Source organism: Podarcis bocagei, assembly GCF_964188305.1.
Source record: "Podarcis bocagei genome assembly, chromosome: 14".
NCBI lineage: Eukaryota > Metazoa > Chordata > Lepidosauria > Squamata > Lacertidae > Podarcis > Podarcis bocagei.
In genome coordinates, this window is record NC_138139.1 from 45,119,110 (window position 1) to 45,138,812 (window position 19,703).

The following is a 19,703-nucleotide window of genomic DNA, read 5'->3' on the forward strand; positions in this document are numbered from 1 at the left end:
CAAGATGTCTGGGAACAGGATATTTCAAGAACTGTCAACTCTTGTGTAAACCTGCCCAGTTACTAAGATCAAAGGTCCCACTGAGTTACTGCCCCTTTTGAGAGGTGATGGGTGGCTACCTGGGATAGGACCTTCTCAGTGGTGGTCCCTCAGCTATTCACTACCAGTTCCCCTGATATTATTTAGGACAAAAGAACGTCTTGTTTTCCTGGGCTTTGAAGGGTTTTTAGAATGACTTTTTGTTGCTTTCAGTAAGGCTACTATACTAATGAACCAACACAGCTTCCTACAACTCTTGGGTGGCATCAGCCTCATGTGAATAAGCATCCACTTGCATGAGTCTTCCTCATTCTCTTCACATCCCTTCTCCAATCCCCCACAAAAGATTTTGGGTGTGCAAAGCAGGGCAGACACCACTGGATCTCTCCCTTTGATGTTTAATATCTAACTGCTCAAATGCCAATAAATATTTCTGGAAAACATGAGGCACCTAGGTAACACAGAGTACCATGGGCATCCCACCATTACCCCCTGGTCTCAGCGTCTTCTTCACTAGACATTAAATTTAGGTCTACGTATTTCTATTGAAAATCTGTGATGTATTTCTTCCCCATCATTGGCAATGATTGGAACACATTCAATAGTTATAATTAAAAATAGAAAAAGGGAAGATAATTAAAGGCAACAGTTCCAAAATAAGCAAGGCATTATAATTTTCTTAAGTCAGTAAGACAGACTTCAGGATAATTTTGAGTTAATGAGGGCAGACATGAATATGAAGTTTTAATTTAAGTTGTACCTGTATCCAGCTAACATTTACTCTCAGTAGAACCACTGAAATTACTACATCCAAATTAGTAATAATGCGCATTTATTTCAATTAGTGCCACTTAGAGTAGATGTTGGATAGAACCCAGGATCTGTATTTTAACACAAGAGGCTTGTCAACAGGCACTTGTCAACAGAAAAGGAAGTGAAGAGGCACCAGGATCTTTGCTAAACTGTGCATGTTTTCTCTCACACGCCATCATCATGTCACAGTAGTCAAATATTTCTATACATAGGCAAGCAGGAATAAAAACTGAATGTGGGCTACTGACATTTCTGGATTTACTTGCAAGTGTAGATTACAACCAAATCTACTAATTTGCTTACTAATATAAATTCATTAGAAAATGGTTCTATAATGAGGAGTTACATGCACTAATAGAGTATTATACCAGACAACATAGAAGAGTGTAGCACAGTCCAGGTACACAGAGGTTGCCAGCTCAATGTGACAGAGCAATCCTATGAATGTTTAGTCGGAAGTAAGCCACATGCTCACTGAGGTTTACGCCATCATAAATGCATTTATGATTGCAGCCTGAGTCAACCATTTTACTGGATTTAGTAAACCAATTACATCACACAGCTGGGTCTAAAGCAACCTTGTCAGAAACCTGCTGTGAAGCTAATGCAAAGCACAGACTAATTCAATATACTTTGGCAATTAGGCCAACTCTCTGGCTAAATGTAGCTATTGCACCAGGCCACTGCTTCTCTGTTACACATACTTTAGAACCCCAACCATGGGTTGAGTGTTCAAACACACAACAAGAAAATTATGGTTCCAATCTGTCATGTCCACTTTATCCTCCATCATCTGAGCAGGACTCAGGTTTCTAAATTCATTCCCACCTGAACGGTGCTGCAGCCTCCAAAAGCAGGCAGTAATTCTTATTTTGTCACATCAAGCAATGATTAACATACAACAGTGTAGTATCTGAACTTGAGCTCAAGAGCTTCTGCATCGGCACTAACTTCAGCTTCCAAATGACTATCCAGCTGGCAATGTCTATAAAGAAGCAAATTCAAAACTGCACATGCAGGAACTTTCACTTGAAATAGCGCCGTGCTTTGGAGACAACCAAGTCACTTCATTATTATATACACAGCTAATATAAACACTGTAATATCTTCAGGGGTAGTTAAGAATTTAGATAACAAAAGTACCATAATTTTCTGTCTATAGGACGCCCCCCCCCCCCGTGTATTAGACACTCCTTATTTGGGGGGACTCAAATTTAAGAAAATGGGGAGAAATGGCCTAGAGTATAAGATGCCCCCCAATTTTTGACATTATTTTTTAGGGGAAAACCCTAGTCTTATACACAAAAAAAGGTATTTTAAAATCTTTAACCACATCAGCCACAACAGCAGCTATGAAAGCCACAGAGAGTTGAAGCTCATTTTCACTTCTGTTTTCCCAGTTCCTGTGAAAAGAACATGAGGATCAGAAGAAGCAGGTCAATCCCACCCCCACTGAACCTTTAAAAATATTTCAGCAACAGAACAATCAAGGACAGAATGGGGCAGGGAGCAATACAGGTAAGAAGCAGAAATCTGACCTGCGACATAGCTAGAAAAATGCAGAGCTATAAAGCTAGAGAAATGCAGAGCTGTAACATAGCAGGCAAGCCTTCACTACTGTAACTTGCAAAAATGTAAGTTACCAGGCAAAAGGAATGGCCTGCACCTCCCACAGGTCCTACAAAACAACCCATATATCCCTCTCTCATCTTGACTTTCCCCCTTTAAATTCTATACAAATCCAGATACTAACTCATGCAACTTAAAAGATTTATGCAAAATGGTATATAACTTGCTCCTAGTTTTGTGGCACAGAGTATACCCAGCCTTGACTACAATGAACACTAGACCAACTTAAAAGCCCTTGAAAATGGTCACAAGGATTTGGGGAGCTGCTAGCCTCTGCCAGAACTGCTTGCCTTGCTGAACAGACCGCTTGGCAGAGAATAGAAAAGCAATTTGCCAAGCCAGACACCCCCATTAAGGTGTTAATTTGATTTGTAACATGCCCTATCACCCAGGCTTGCAGTTAATTTCTTTTTTAAGCATCCACAAAACTACATTTATTGAAACATGACTCTCATGCTACCCTATTCCCAATTTATAGAACATGCTCAGAGTTTGGTTTCCCTGCGTTATCAGGTTGATGCAGAGCTGGTAAACCAAAGAAGCATTCTGCATTAACAGCAAGGTAACAACGCACCTCTTACACCTACAGATAAAAATACCTTCACACTGTTCAGAAAGAACAAAATGAACTCTTTAAATACAGAAGTGGGAATATTACTGCCTAGAAAATTAAAGGTAACTTCAATTTCCACAATACGTTTTCAGCATGGCTGTTTGGTAAAGCAGAACATCTGGAGAGATGTGTACACGGAAACATACTGGGAAATTATAGCCAACCATGACTCCCTAGCACATTGCCACCCTTGTTTATAAATGCATATGGTTCTCTTAACATTGCAATAATCACCAAGCAATGCACAGCAGTTCTTGACAGAAGCAGAAATAAAGCATCTCCACTGCAGCAGTACATTTTACACACTTGACTTTGTGCAACGGAAAATAAATTTAATGTTGGTTTGGAGGCAGAAGAAGGGGCTTCAAATCCGTTTTCACCTATGCTGCTGAGCGAAATGTCAATCCTTTGTAAACTAAAAAGACCTGCATAGATGACAGAATGTGGGGAATTTTCAAAATTATACTTTGTATGTGAACATTTTCAGCAAAAGGAAAATTAGGTGATTATGTTAGTGCCAAAACCCACAGATTAGGGTTGGGAACCTTAAATGCTCACTGGCCTAACTGTTTGTAACTGATCTTATACGAACCTGTGAGAAAAGTTGGGGGGCACTTTCATACAAGTTCTTATAAGGAGAGAGGGGGAGTCAGACTGGAGCGTGACCAAAGGCCTGGAAGAACAGCTCCGTCTTGCAGATCCTGCAGAAAGATGTCAGATCCTGCAGGGGCCCTGGTCTCTTTTGGCATAGCATTCCACCAGGTCAGGGCCACGGCTGAAAAGGCCTTGGCTCTGATTGAGGCCAGTCTAATCTCCTTGAGGCTCGGGACCTCCAAGATGTTATTATTTGCAGGCCGTAAGGTCCTCTGTGGGGCATACCAGGAGAGGCGGTCCCTTAGGTATAATAAAATATTTTGGTTGTTTACTGAGTGGGGAGCAATTAATGCCCAAACCACAAGATAGCTCTAATAGTTACCCCAGCAGCTATATAGACTCAGTTCAGAAGCAGCAGAAACATGTCTTCTGCTCACATGCTCCCCCTTCCCTTATTTCATGTACTATGGAAGGAGACTCAAATCTCCTGCCTTTGAATTTACCACAATTCCCCAGGATGTCCAAATGCAGGAAACGGTAGATTGTGTACACTGTAAACTTTTCACCACAGTGTGAGACCAAGCCAGGATCTGAAACTAAGGATTGATTCTGACTTGTTTCACTAAGCATAGTTTAAGTCACTGTTACCCAGGGTTTTGACATCTCAGAAAATTGTGATTAGTTCAGAAGCAGCACACAAAAGACAAGGAGGTGCAAGTGTGTGGGTCCAAGGCTCACATAGGCTTGCCTAAGTTGAAGGAAATTGTGGTTTCTTAGAACTGGGATGCAATGTTACAAATATTACTTGCTCAATGACAGTCACAGAAAAACTTGAGCTGTGGATACACCTAATTTTAAAGCTGTACATGAACTATAGACAGACACCACTACCTTTAAGATGAACTAAGGGTGCTCTCCTAATTAATCAACACCTGTATGTCATGACTGAACATGTGGGACCCTCAGTAGCTATGTAACAAATGTGGATGTTCCTTTCTAATTCAAGTGTGAATATTTTCCAGCAACACTGCAAGACAGGGTTAGGGAATCCAGCAGCCCTCCAGATGCTGGGACCACAACTCCTAGCAGCACCATCCAGCATGGTCATTGGTTAGGTTTGATGACAGGTGTTGTCCAGCAGAACGTAAGAGGGCCAGAGGCTCCCGACCCCTGATATAAGACTTACCCTGCTTGGCCTGGCTTTTAACAGCCACAACCAAGTCATTTTAACGAGGTTTTAATATTTCATATTGTAAATAGAATACTTTAATGTCTTCATGCGTTTGGTTTTAAAGCTTATTGTTGGAATGGGGAAATATAATTCAAATTGGCAGAAGTCTTCAAAAAGAAAACATGAGAGACAATTCTGAGCCATTAAGTCTATGTTGTAGCATGAGGTACACAGGAGAAAAATACTACGCTTAAAGGATGCAGTCCAATAGAAGTGGCAGAGAAGATATGCAAAAGAACTGCAGCAGCAGAGGAACAAAAGATTATACTAACAGTAAGCAGGAAAGGACTCTGCAACGTACAATGTGTGCCAGGCCCAAAATTAAAGTCACAGTATGGAAAGAACACTGCATGCCTCTCAAACTCAGCAGGTTACAGCAGTTATGTATGACTAAAATCTGGGAAGAAGCCATCCAAATCATCAAGGCCTGTAACACAGAGATTAGGGATAACTTTTATTTTAGCATGACATAAATGTGATGTTTGAGAGACCATGAACACATGATCAGCACACATGATGCTGTTCCTTAGACAACAGTGCAACTCTGAGTGCATAAGTGAGTTCAGCTGAGAAAGAAATGATTATGATTACTGCTTCTGGACATATATTCCCTTTCTTACAAAACACAGCATCCTACCAGCTGAAGTTTACATTACTTTGTGTCCAGCCACACCACATTCCCATTTTGTAAGGCAGTATCTGTTTCCGTGTGCTGTGCTGGTGCTGGCTTGCCAGAGCAGCTTCGTCACGCTGGCCACATGACCCAGCAGTGTCTCTGGACAGCGCTGGCCTCCGGCCTCTTAAGTGAGATGGGCGCACAACCCTAGAGGCAGACACGACTGGCCCGTACGGGCAGGGGTACCTTTACCTTTATCTGCCACAGTAGTGTTCTCCAGGTATTGCTGACCATTCTGACCCTAGCATTTGGAATTGAGAATGTAGTTCACTTCAGTGACTGCAGGCACTATTTCTAGCGGACCAGATAAAAAGGAGAACAAGGCTTCTCTGCCTGTAATAGTGGCATACCAGAGGGAAGTTCAAGAGGTACAACTTCACATACAACAAGCTAAACCAGCTGAGGAAACTGCCAAACAGAAGTAAGAGAAACTATACCTGCTGAAAATCCCTCAATTAAATATCTATCAAAGGGTCTGGGGCATTGTTCTCCCTCGCATCTGATCACCATAGCACCGAACCAGGAGAGAGGCAATTCTTACAGCTTAAATTACTCAAGTGTGACAGTTAGCATTTGTAAACCAGCAGCTCAGTTCAATGCATGTATACTTGGAAGCAAGGCCCACTGTGTTAAATAAGGCTTACTCCCACTTCCCAATTATGTCTGCATAGAATTGTAGCTTTATTGTAGGCAGTGGTGGTTGGTGTCATTGGGGCCAGTAGGAGTGAAGGCAGGGAGCCTGAATAGTAGGTGGGACTAAAACCCGTGACAGGCAAAGCCAACTAATGCTACTTTTGTCCCCCACCTCTTTTCTGAGTTCTACAAGGGAACACTGAAACTAAGGAGGATGACGTTTTCAGTAAAGGCCCCTCTGTGTAAGTAAGAAGGCAGGCAGGTAGGGGCTGGCTGACAGTAAACTGGGGTTGGTTTGGCAGTGCCCAATTTCCCCTAAAAGACTAGTCTCCACAGAGTTAAGGGGAAATTTGTTAGAAGGAAATTATACTTTAAAACTGAAATACATTTCTCAGGCAACAAACAAGTAGCAGCTCAGCTTTGTCAGTTTCAAGGTAACTGCACTTCCTGTTTCCTTGTGGACACAAGAGGCTCCAAGTGAAAGCTACCGACCTGCCACCGTGCTTCATGCTTCCCTTCTCTCTTGCCTATACACAAACCCCTGAAACACATCTGGGTGCTGCTAATCTCAAACTGATAGATACCCCTCCTGTCTAGCAGAGTGAATAGCTGCTGTTGACCTGTGGTCACATTTTTTACACCAATAAAATGTTTCATGCCTGTGTTGCATTCTTTCTCCATAAACTTCATTCCAATAACCTCGATGTAAGCATGGAATGACTTTTGCTGGAAGCAACAACAAAAAAAATCCAATAGCTTGGGGAAAACTGTAGGGGAAATGCCATACATACTTGCAGAAATGTATATTTAATTTCAACTGTGTTTCAGACCAAGTATAATGTCCAAGATATACAGCTATAGACATGACAGAAGATTACTCTGTCAAAAGGGCAAAACAGATCCAACTGCCTTACTTATCTGTAAAGCAGTTCTTCCCCTTGGAGAGACTGACATTTGAAACACCTCTGGAAATTATTCCTTTACAATGTGTAATTTCACTGAAGAAGATATATCCATGAGATGTGGCAATGGCCAGTGGCTGCTCCGGAGGATAGTTTTAAAATGGCTTTTGAAAGATTAGATAAATCCATGAAGGATAGGTCTATCAGCAGGTTCAGAGGTAATATGGCACTAAATGACGGTTGCAGGGAACAAACAGTGAGGGAGGGATTGTGTCTTTATGCCCACCTTGTGGGCTTTATTTGAAGGATTAAAAGGACCCTTGGTCTGAGTCATTATAGCTCATCTTCAGCTACGCTAATAGACACATTATGTATACAGTCAGAACGAGCACAGGGAAATTTTGCCCAACAAAAGAGAAATCTTTATGTATATGAAAAAGGAATGATCCTGGTCATCTATGAATACTGACAGTCACATATATGGGAATTTCTTACATACATGATGGGCAAAAAGCCTTATTGCACCTGTAAAAGATTTATTGCAGCAGTTTTCATGAACTTTCACTCCAGAGGGATGGTTGTCTGTTATTTATATACCAAACACAAGGGTACAAGAGAAAATGTAAATGAGGCCATACAACCATTAAATGCAAGAGGCATATTAGGTCTGTGAAACTTCTACACAAGATCTAAGTTTGCATATGAAATAAGAACTGTGGTCATTCTTAACAGTAACAGCTGACAACATAGCCTTCCTTTTACCTCATTTTTTCTTTATGTCTGTGTGCAATTGCAATTGTGAGAGATACGGAAGTGTGTACAGAGACAGAGACATAGCATTTCCAACATTCTTCTCTCCCCCCGTTTCCCTATTGCGAAGCAGGGACTGCACATCATCTATGTACAAACAATGATACTGAGGTATAATAATAATGTTATACGGTACAATATCATGAGGTATAAACATTAATAAATAATGACATACACAGTGCCATTATAAGTGTTAGACTAGGCCTGAGAAGACACAAGTTTCCATTCAGTCACAACAGTCACTGCCAGTGCTACCAAGGCAAGATTGGGGGCAGAAGTGAGCAGGGCCCCCCCAACGCGAGAGGGGTAGGCTACCTTATCCTGAAATGACTGAAGTAATGCAATACCATCTAAAGAGGGACACCCCCCCTTCCCAATAGGGCCATCAGCTCCAGAGTTTAAAACTGCCTAACTGTGTCAGGTAACCTTGGACCAGCCTAGCCTATCTCAAAAGGTTCTTGTTAAGATAAAATTGAAGAGGAAAGAGAAGACCACCATGTCGGCTGCCCTGAGCTCCTTAATGGCAGGAGAAAGAGGATAAATATATAAAACACACACACAGCTACAAGGCCTCCAGGACACCAAAAAGGAAAGAAAAATCTGCTACTAACAATTAGCATTTAAAGTGCCACCAGGCACCCCACCCCCATCACATCCACAATCACCTGGGTTTCATCTTATGATGTATCAGTTTTAACACAGAGAGAACTGGAGCCAGATTCAGTTGGACTTAAAGGCTGGCTTAGCCCCATTGTTTTCAGTGGGGCAGCAGCCCTGTCTCCCCACCCCCTTACCTTTCCTATGTTCCTTCTTGCCTTTAGCAGCTCAAGCCCCACGGACAGCAATTGGCCTACTTTAAATATTGGGGGCGTCTGGGCCCAACCGTAAAGGTTGCCCCCGCTGAACTGAAGGCTTTAAGTAACGTCAGTTGGTCTTCCCCAAACATGGGCCCAACCCAGAGGGGTCGCCTGTCTCCCTTCCTCTGCTTCTCTCCTGGCCTGCCACTGAGTTCCATAGGTCTGCACCTTGAACAGGATCCGACCCCCTCGCCCGCTTCCCGGGTCTCTCTCTCACCTGCTTGCGGAAGAGGAGCCGCCTCGCCGCCTCCCAGCAACGCCGACAGGAAGCAGCAGAAGAAGAGGCCGAGCCAGGGGGGCAGAGGCCGGCCCAGCCGCCCGCTGGCCCCCCGGAACCGCCGCCGGCGCCTGCCCCGCATCGCGCCCTCAGCGCCGCCCGCCGCCAGGCCTGCCGGCGCCCTCCGCGTCTCCCCTCAGCCCGCGCGGCAAGGCCGGCCCCGGCATCGGTTCCCGCCGAAACAGCGATAAAGAAGCGGAAGCAGCAGCAGGAGGGGGGGGGGAATGTTCCCTCTCGCCTCACGCAGCCCAGCGGTCCGCACCGGCGACAGCAGCAGCGACAGCGCCTCTCGCCGCCGCCATCTTCCGGGCTACCTGAGAGGGCGGGGCGGGGCGCCGGAGGAGATTGGCACGCCTCTGCGCCAACCGCCGCCAGGTCCGCTCCAGAGGAGGAGGTGGCGATGACGGGGTCGACTCGAGCCGGCTCGATGGGCTCGGCCAATCGGATTCGCAGTAGTCAAAGGGCGGGCTTGTTCCGGAATTGGCAGGCGGAGCGACCAATGAAGCCTCTCCTTTACATTTATCTAAAAAAAAAAATATCGGCGAAGGTGTGCTGCACCGTGTGTTATATACCGAGGGCGTTAGTTCCGTGATTGGCAGCCAGTTCCGCCAATCGTGGCGACTGCAGGGACGGGGTGGGTCTTGAGAGAGGAGATGGAGCTGCCACAGCGGTGCGTGATTTGCTAAAAATAAATAAATAAAAGGGTGCTGCAGTTCGGGCGCCTTTAAGAAGCCGCATTCTTTGACCGGCAATATTTTTCTTTATTTTTAAAATATTTACACCCCCCCCCTTTCGACGCCTCACTGATGAGACCCACACCTGCTTATATTTGTGAGGGAGTCAGATTGCTCTTCCCAAATAAAGGGTTCAAATTTGGAGATAGTCTTGGCCCCAAGACTGTGTTCTCCCTTCAGAAATCTGCAGCCCTATAAGCTCATAGTAAAACCATCATTGTTAAATATCATCTGGATGGTCTGCGCTTCTTAGATCTCTTCCACCAAAGGCTTTCTGAATATTGAATTTACCGAAGGTGTGATTGATAATGACATAGTAAATCCTCTAACTCGTTCCACCCAATTCTGCACCTCAGTCTGGTGACAATAACAACATGCTGGTACAAGCAGAGCAGGTTACTCAACATGACCTCCTCGTTAGGAATGGCCACTGCTGAGTATCTTTGTGGTTAATATTACCTTGACATAGCAAGTGGTTTGTGGTGTACAACAGACTCGACTTTACAGGTGATGTCATGCAATAGTTCAGAGTGTGAGCTGTGAGTCAGCGAGTCCCTAGTTCAAACCACACCTGACACAGGTGGAATTGTTTTGTACAGTACTTCCTTATGGCTTATAAAGTTATCTGTGGCTGCTAGCCATGATGGTGATGTTCTGCCTCTATGGCTGGAGGCAGTAGTGCATTTGAATACCAGTTGCTGGAAACCACAGGAGTGGAGAGGGCTTGGGTCGTGCCTGAGCGTTTCCCGCAGGCATGTGGTTGGGCACTTTGAGAACAGGATGCTGGACTAGATGAGCCAATGGCCTGATCCAGCAGGCTCTTCTAATGTGCACTTACCTCAGGTCCTGCCATTACCAACAGGCCCAGTTCCCTCCTCTTCCAGATTTTCCGTGGTTCTTCCTCTTCGTGCTCACAACCTGTTCTCTCATTAGTTAGGTGGGAAACCCCACTACATCAGCTTCCCCCAACATTAGAACTAGATCAGTGATGGCCCAACTTGGCCCTCCAGCTGTTTTGGGAGTACAACTCCCATCATCCCTAGCTAACAGTGGTCAGGGATGATGGGAATGGTAGTCCCAAAACAGCTGGAAGGCCATGTCTGGCCATCACTGGACTAGATGCTTTGGATCACGACTCCCATCAACTCTAGCAAATTGACCAATGGCTAGGGATGATGGGAATCACAGTCCAACAATGTCTGGAGGCCACTAGGTCAGGAAAGGATGCATTACCTACACCTTTAACCCATATAAAACATCGCACTACCAAAGTACAAATTGAAAATGGCTAATCACTAGGATCTTATTTGACAGTTTCTATACTGTTTCATTAGCATTGTCTCCAAGCGGCGTACAAGTAACTCAAGACAACAAACCCCCATCCTGAGAAAACAGTTTAAACTATAAAAATCAGCATTCTGTTGATGCCTACGGAAGATGTGGGGAGGAGAAACCTTTTAGGCTGCTGCCAAAATCTCAAGGGAGAAATCACCCTGGGTTAGTTCCCGAGTCAGATAAATATTCTAAGTAAGCATAACTGCATATAACTCAATTTGCTCTAGACCGACCTTCCTCAACTTGGTTTTGGACTGCAACTCTCATTGGCCTCCGTTGGATCAGCCCAAAAGCCTACCTGCTCCAGCTTCCTGTTTTCCACAGCGGCCAATCAGATGCCTACGAGAAGCCCACAAGCAGGGTATTAAAGGACGAGAGCACTCTCCTGCTGTTGTTTCCCAGCAACTTGTATATGGAGCCAATCTTTGAGGAAGCATAGCCTCCCAGTAGCCACTGATGAACTTACGCGCCATGAATTTGTAGTAAATGTTATAGTGATTTGGAGAGCTGGTGTGGTGTAGTGGTTAGAGTGTTGGACTAGGACCTGGGATACCAGGGTTCAAATCCCTGCTCATCCATGAAATGTGTTGGGTGACCTTGGGCCAGTCACAGTCTCTCTCATGATCAGTGGCGTAGCGTGGGTTGTCAGCACCCGGGGCAAGGCAAGTAATTTGCGCCCCCTAACCCGTGGGTTTGCGCCCCCTAACCCGTGGATTTGCGCCCCCTAACCCTAACCCCCAGATGTTGCGCCTGGTGCGGCCGGCCCCCCTGCACCCCCCACGCTACGCCACTGTTCATGATATATTGTAGGCTTGCCGTGAGGATGAAATGAGGAGGAAGAGAACCATGTATGCCACCTTAAGCTCCTTGGAGAATCATAGAATCATAGAGTTGGAAGAGACCACAAGGGCCATCGAGTCCAACCCCCTGCCAAGCAGGAAACACCATCAGAGCACTCCTGACATATGGTTGTCAAGCCTCTGCTTAAAAACCTCCAAAGAAGGAGACTCCACCACACTCCTTGGCAGCAAATTTCACTATAAGTGGAATATAAGTGCAATGCATGAATAAAAATGCATGAATAAAATAAATAAACAAATAATGCTAAAGTAGGACCATTTTAGTGGTTCAGGAACTGCACAGATTAGGCCTCGTATGAATAAACCGTTACACAGAGCCATTGCTAGTTTTAATGTCTATTTTCCAGGGAACGAATTCTGCATCCCATAACCCACACCCACACCTATTTTTAGTGCAATAACCCCAGTAGGAAATGGTGTGGGGGCTGATGATGCGTAACCTGCAGATTACGCAAGAGTGCAGGTGATTCAGAATTCTTTTGAAACCAATATGCTACAATAAGTGGATTCGCTGCCTTTAAAAAGTCAAAATTTGTTTGGCCTTTAAAGCAACATCCTCCTTATAAAAAAGGGCACTGTTAAGAAGCACAATATGGCTAACAGAATTAGATGCTTAATTTCAGTGTAATCATGTAACAAAAATAGCTAATTACATCAACGTTAGATAACAACCTGGCAAACATAGGTTTTCCAGAGACCCTCAGAGCTGGCAGCATTGCATTGTAGGAACTTTTCATCCAAGAAAATGTATGCATTGTTATGTGAAAAGGAGAGCCCTTTAGTCAAATCCTGCAGCAGAAAAGGCATTATAGAATCCGTGAGATTTATTAAGTTTGACACTGTTGGCATGCTGATTTAAACTTTTGAAGCAATCATTCCCTAATATATGCCCTGTATAGCAGTTACCTACTCACCATCTGTGCTTCCAGCTTCACTGCTTGAGATGTAATTGCAGTATAAAATGGGAGGATAGTAACGCTGACAACAGTATTTAGAAACATGTCAGCTATCTTTGTATTGAAAGCATGTTTATCAGGCTCCAAATGTGTTAGCTTGGATATGTGATCGAGACAGAGGCCTCTGATTGTTGTTGTTTAGTCGTTTAGTCGTGTCTGACTCTTCGTGACCCCATGGACCAGAGCACGCCAGGCACTCCTGTCTTCCACTGCCTCCCGCAGCTTGGTCAAAATACCTCTGATATGGTGCTGTATGTAGCCAATTGAGAATGGAAGCATCTTCTAAAGGTTAACTAACCTGTAAATAAGGGCATCTTCAAAGCATCTGGGGATCTCAGGGATCAAGAGAACTGATAGGCTGCACTGGATAGAAGTTTGGATAGGAACTGGGGAGATGAGATTGCCGGTTATGCATTGCCAGAAAGGAAGTAATGCATCACCAAAAGAAAGATGACAAAAGAAGACATCAGTATGCATAAAATGTACATTTGGTAAGATCAGTGCTTACTGTGCTTACTGTAACAACTTTGTGGTGAGTATCGGCACCTATTTTTCTAGAAAAAAAGCACTGGCCAAGATAGATAGATGCACATTAAGAAATTGTGGGTTGTATTCAACTAAGTTATACGCCGGGCATAGGCAAACTCGGCCCTCCAGATGTTTTGGGAATACAATTCTCTTTTTTTATATATTAATATTTATTCATTTTGAACAAACAATTTTATACAGCCAATCACATTTTTTCACACATTCATCATTTTTTGACTTCCCTCAGTTTCTCTGCCAATCTTCCGTTTACATTTATGTTATTGACGCATTTCTAAACTTAATATTGCCTTTAAATATCACCTCTCCATCTTACTCTCTTTTTTACAACATTCCTTATTTTTTCACAGAGTCTCTTGAAAACCAACAAGTGTTATCTGTTCGTCACTTATACTTTTTGGGACTACAATTCCCATCATCCCTGACCACTGGTCCCGTTAGCTAGGGATCATGGGAGTTGTAGTCCCAAAAACATCTGGAGGGCCAAGTTTGCCTATGCCTGTTAGAGTAGACCCCACTGGAATTATATTATGTCTATTATTTTCAATGAGAGTACAGTGGAACCTCGGTTCCCGAGCGCCTCGGTTGTCGTACGTGTCAGTTCTCAAACACTGAAAATCCGGAATGCTTCCATTTTCAAACCTTTTTTCGGAACCCAAATGTGCGATGCGACTTCCGCTGAGTGCAAGAAGCTCTTGTAACCAATGGGAAGCCGCGCCTTGGTTTCCAAACATTTCGGAAGCTGAACGGGCTTCCGGAATGGATTTTGTTCGAAAACCGAGGTGCCACTGTACACAGAATGCAACCCAATTACTAGAATAGAAATATAATGCATCTCACCATTGTGGGGAAGGCTGTGGCCAGGTGATTGGTGAGCAAAATCAAGGCCCTTGGTTCTCCCTTCTTACTGTTCTTTTAACTTTAAACCACACTTGCGTTAGACGGCCCTTCAAATACAGGCTTGTCTTCTGTAAAGAAGAAGAAGAAGAGTTTGGATTTGATATCCCGCCTTTCACTCCCCTTCAGGAGTCTCAAAGCGGCTCACATTCTCCTTTCCCTTCCTCCCCCACAACAAACACTCTGTGAGGTGAGTGGGGCTGAGAGACTTCACAGAAGTGTGACTGGCCCAAGGTCACCCAGCAGCTGCATGTGGAGGAGCGGAGACGCGAACCTGGTTCCCCAGATTACGAGACTACAGCTCTTAACCACTACACCACACTACACCACACTGAGTAGGATACATGGCCTACTCTTCTACTCATGGAAGATCTGGTTTCAGATTCAAACTCACAACAGGTTAGCCTTTAATTCATTTTTAATTTTTGTCTCCATCCGATTAAATAGGAATGATGGGCTCCTCAGAGTAAGTCCACTAAAATTGATAGGCAGAGCTAACTTAGACACATTCATTTCAGCAGGTCTACGCTGAGTAGAAATGAGTTGGTGACAACCCTTTGTTTGGGTACTTTGCAAGGTGTATGAGGAACATCAGGGATTGCAACTGACAGGAGCTGAACCCAAGAAAAGGTTATAAACCCTTTCGTAGCAGAATGCATGGTAACTACTGTGACTGTTAGTAACCACTGCAGTTGTTTGGGTTTTTTGAGTACAGCTCTAGTGCAAACTGACATATCTGTTACATTTTATAAATGTTGTTAGCTGCTTTGAGGACTCTAGTTGAAAAACAATATATACGTAAACCATATATACAAATACATCACTGAACAATCTTTGAACACCAGGTAGCCTTGAGGTGCAAGAACAGTAGGCTAACAGGCCAGGATGCAAAAAATGAAAAATTAATAAAGCTTTAAGCCACCCTCCTATACACACCCACAAACTTACTAGGGAACAAATCTCATTGAACAGGATTGCACTGTTAATGTAAACTGAAACTTTTCAAGCAGGTATATTTACAGAAATGCAAGAAGAGCTGATTTTTTTGGTGCGTGTGTACAAGAAAAATGGGTTATCTTACTGAACAGCTGCATGTTTCTTAATTATGCACCGCTATCACAACCACGTTGCTTCTGCTGCTTTTGTGGGTGGGAGGTGTTTTAAGAGCCTTTTTATAGACAAGGTTAATTGGATCAGAGAAACAGCATGCTTTTACTTTTTCTTCAATAGTTTTTAACAATACCCTTTTGCAGAATTATGATCCAGGATGCGAAACACGAATATAGGTTCTTTGAAGTGTGCTACTATTATCCCTGTTCACCATTAATAGCTTTTCCAAGGGACAGTGTAGTGTAGTGGTTAGAGTGCTGGTCTAGGACCTGGAAGACCAGGGTTCAAATCCCCACTTGGCTATGAAGCTCACTATTGCATGCCATCAACCAAAAAGTCATTCTTTCCATTTTTGGGCGAGTAATATTCTTGCTGCTGTAGTAACATACATGAATAAGTTTCTATACAGTTTAGGTAGTTCTGTCCCTATAATTCCCAAAAGAAAAGCTTCCAGTTGTTTTTTTAACAAACATTATTTTAAACATCCTTTTCAGTTCATTATATATCATTTCCCAGTAAGCTTTAACCTTACTACAAGACTACCACATATGCTAAAAATAACTTTCTCTTTACATTTCCAACAGTTATTTGATTTAGATTTATACATTTTTGCCAATTTACTCAGTGTTAGATACCATCGATATATCATTTTCATATATTTTTCTCTTAAACCGTAACATGCTGTAAATTTCATATCCAAGTTCTTCCATATCTGGATGCTATATTTCTGTTGATGCAGCCTGGGACAGCATTAGCTCTTTTTTTTTGCTGCTGCATCACACTGTTGACTCATATCTGGCTCCACATAATTGTCTAGCCTTGATGAGCAACTACCTGTTGAACTGGGTAATACCAGGAAGGAGCAGGGAACCTCACACAGGGCTGCTGTTTCCAGCAGCACACCCTTCTTCCCTGTGGCTGGACGGTGACTGGCCTTTGGAGCCAAATTGGGGAGCTGTCCAGCAGCAGCTGCAGCCATCAACAGGCCTCACACTGAGCAGAAAAGGAGCTGTCCAGAAGACCGGCAGTCTTTGAGCATCAGAAACCAAGCAGCAGTTGAGGGTTCAACTCCTCAGCTTGTCTGCTCCACCAACCCTTCTAGAATGCTAATGGGGCCTTGATTCTAACAACACATAGTCTCACGATTCCTTCTCCTGGGTAGGGCTCTGACTTGGGATGCCTTATGCACTCAAGTGAGTTCTGCGCCAACAGAAGTGAGCTTCAGTTAGTGTCCAGTGGGACTTCTTTTCTTGAAGATCTGGCTGGTTGGGTTGGAGAACGGTTCTGGGGCTGCTTGCAATGTGTGTTTCTTTTTCTTTTCTTCTTTTCTTTTTTGAATTTGCATTTTATTTATTTGTTAACATTCTTATATTACATTGGTAAATGTTGTCATATTACATTACAGGACTTACTATAATATAATTTCCAACTTGTATACAAAAATTATGTACAAATTTTATATACCTAGAAAGAAATGAAACAGGAAAAGAGAAAAAACAAAAACAATTCCCCCCCAAAAAAAATCATATACATACCAACACACTAGACTTCCTGTCTATCCTGTTGTATATTCCATTTTTACAAATGAATGTACAGTGGTACCTCGGGTTACATACACTTCAGGTTACATACGCTTCAGGTTACAGACTCTGCTAACCCAGAAATAGTGCTTTAGGTTAAGAACTTTGCTTCAGGATGAGAACAGAAATCGTGCTCCGGCGGCGCGGCAGCAGCAGGAGGCCCCATTAGCTAAAGTGGTGCTTCAGGTTAAGAACAGTTTCAGGTTAAGTACGGACCTCCAGAAAGAATTAACCTGAGGTACCACTGTACTCTTATTATTGTATATTTCTTTACATTTTATCTAATGCATTCCTATATCAATATGTGCTCTTAGTCTTATTTCTCAACTCATTCTCACTCCAACGTCAATCAAATGCTAGCATAGATAGCGAACCTTTACTGTATTTTTGAACATATGTTTTATATCTATCCCTACAATGTTTGTTTCAAGTCTCTTTCTCCCCTGACACGACTTGTCATGCGAAAGGTGAACACGATTGCGCCCCCCTCATTTGCTCTGGTGGGGGCTGAACAAGGTATTGTTGTCAGTGTTCGCTTATGGCTCCTCTCGGTGTGTTTCCTAGCACTTCCGTTGGGTTGCTTGGCAAAAGAATCTCTCTCTCCTAGCTGCTGCCCCACGGTGGGTTTTGAACCCTGGTCCTAAAGACAAGTGTGACTTCTGTGCAGGTCTCTTACCAAGTGAGCCACTCTGGCGCTCTGTAGGGCGACTCCTCCATCCTTCCCATTATGTCTTGTAGAATCACAGAGTTGTAAAGTCAGAAGGGACTCCAAGTGTCATCTATGCAATGCAGGAATCTCAACTAGAACATCCAAGACAGACAGCACTCCAAAGTAGTCCTTATGAGCAGTGTGTGGCAGAAGACAGTGAGCCTGGAGGCAGGGCCCATGTGGTGAAGTGGTGACCTCTGACAGCAGATCTGGCCTCCCATGAGTGCTACAGCACCTAGCCCTGCACCCACCACTGCTTGCCTCTCTCTGGCCTTATTTTGCTCCCCTACCACTTACTTTCTTTTTTAAAAAATATATCTTTATTAATTTAAAATAAATACATTCATGGGAAAACAGACATACATACAAGTAAACAAACATACAATCAAACAAACAAACAGATAACAGAAAAATCAAACAAACCACCACACTATAAGATACAAGAAGATTAATATAATTATCATCATATATACTCCTGATACTGAACACAATTATAAAACCTATAGAGAAGAAATTTAAAACTGACTTCCAATTAATCTCACTGTACTTTCTCTATCCATTACTTTACACCACACAGTTACATATTTCTTGTATAATTTCTTCTTACCTCCCTACAAACTTATACAGTGGTACCTCGGGTTACATACGCTTCAGGTTACAGACTCTGCAAACCCAGAAATAGTGCTTCAGGTTAAGAATTTTGCTTCAGGATGAGAACAGAAATCGTGCTCTGGCGGCACGGCAGCAGCAGGAGGCCCCATTAGCTAAAGTGGTGCTTCAGGTTAAGAAAGGACCTCCGGAATGAATTAAGTACTTAACCCGAGGTACCACTGTACAGGGATCAGTCTAATTCTGCCAAGATGTTTCCTTTTATTCCATAGTTTTCTAAATATTCTTTAAAGATTCTCCAATCCTTATAGACTTTTTGTTTTGGTTGGCCTCTTCCTCTTCCTTCCCCTACCACTTTCAGCATGGAGGTGGGGAGCTGAAGAAGAGGAGCAGCAGGGGGTGGCATTCTCTGTTTTGCCTCAGGCGGCAAAATGTCCTGGGCTGGTCCTGCCTGGAGGGATGCTTGGGGACTCACAGCACTGGGGTCACTGCTGCCTGTGGGATGGAAGAGTTTTGGCATGGCTTGTGTTGGCTGTGGGACAGGAAGGTGTGTTCCTATGACTGCGAGTTCATTGGCTCCCTCCATGTGTTTGGTTGGGATGAGAACATCATCCCTGATTGGTGGGCGTGGCACTTCCATATACGGTGTGCGTGCACTTGGAGCCAGATCTTTGGCTGCAATCCTATACCCACTTACCTGGGAGCGTGCACCACTAATCTCAATGGACTTTGGACATGTATAGGACTGTGCTGTTCAATTCAGGGCTCTTTGTTGGCCGCCATTCTCTAGATTCTTTCCGTGTCAGCACAGAATGTGGCCATATATCTCTTAATCGCCCTCCATTCTAAACAGCACCTGGAAACAAGAATGGAAAACATTGTGGCTTTAAAAAAAAAAAATCTTGTCGTGTTAAAAACCTTTTGTCAGGCTAGGGCAGGAAAGTGAAAGCCAAGGAGCAAAGCCTAACACTCAGAAGAAAGAATTAACTCTCTGGAGGCAAATAGCTGACATGCAAAGCAGAAGCTTGATCCTGATAAGAGGGGAATCACTTTTGTTTGTTCATTTGAATTGGTTGCTTTCAACAACAAAAATGACCTTGACAGAAAGAAGAGAGGTCCTCTTCATTCTTTCTGCCTAGGTGGCTTCCAGTTTGGGGACTGGGGACGTTTTAGTTCCATTTTTTATATTATATATATTTTATTTTTATTTGTTTTATAAATATTTATTAAAGTTTTCACAATTTTACATGATGAAAAAGAAAAAAGAAAGAATACAAAATAAAAAACAGTTAA

The 19,703-nt window shown here is 43.4% G+C and overlaps 1 protein-coding gene and 1 long non-coding RNA gene across 3 annotated transcripts in view; one reads left to right on the forward strand and one right to left on the reverse strand.

Moving 5' to 3' along the window:
* The window catches only part of LMTK2 (lemur tyrosine kinase 2), a 54,286-nt gene extending 44,878 nt beyond the window's left edge, over positions 1-9,408 (reverse strand). For both annotated transcript variants that reach the window (XM_081169377.1, XM_081169378.1), the window contains exon 1: positions 9,015-9,408. In XM_081169377.1, the coding sequence (XP_081025503.1) occupies positions 9,015-9,156 (142 nt within the window). In that variant the 5' untranslated portion in view covers positions 9,157-9,408. The remainder of the gene's footprint in view (positions 1-9,014) is intronic.
* Positions 9,409-9,706: 298 nt separating this feature from the next.
* On the forward strand, positions 9,707-15,688 carry LOC308573155. Its single transcript, XR_014001972.1, has 3 exons — positions 9,707-9,744; positions 10,652-10,740; positions 15,633-15,688. It is a non-coding gene; the product is annotated as an uncharacterized lncRNA (long non-coding RNA).
* The last annotated feature ends 4,015 nt before the right edge of the window (positions 15,689-19,703 follow it).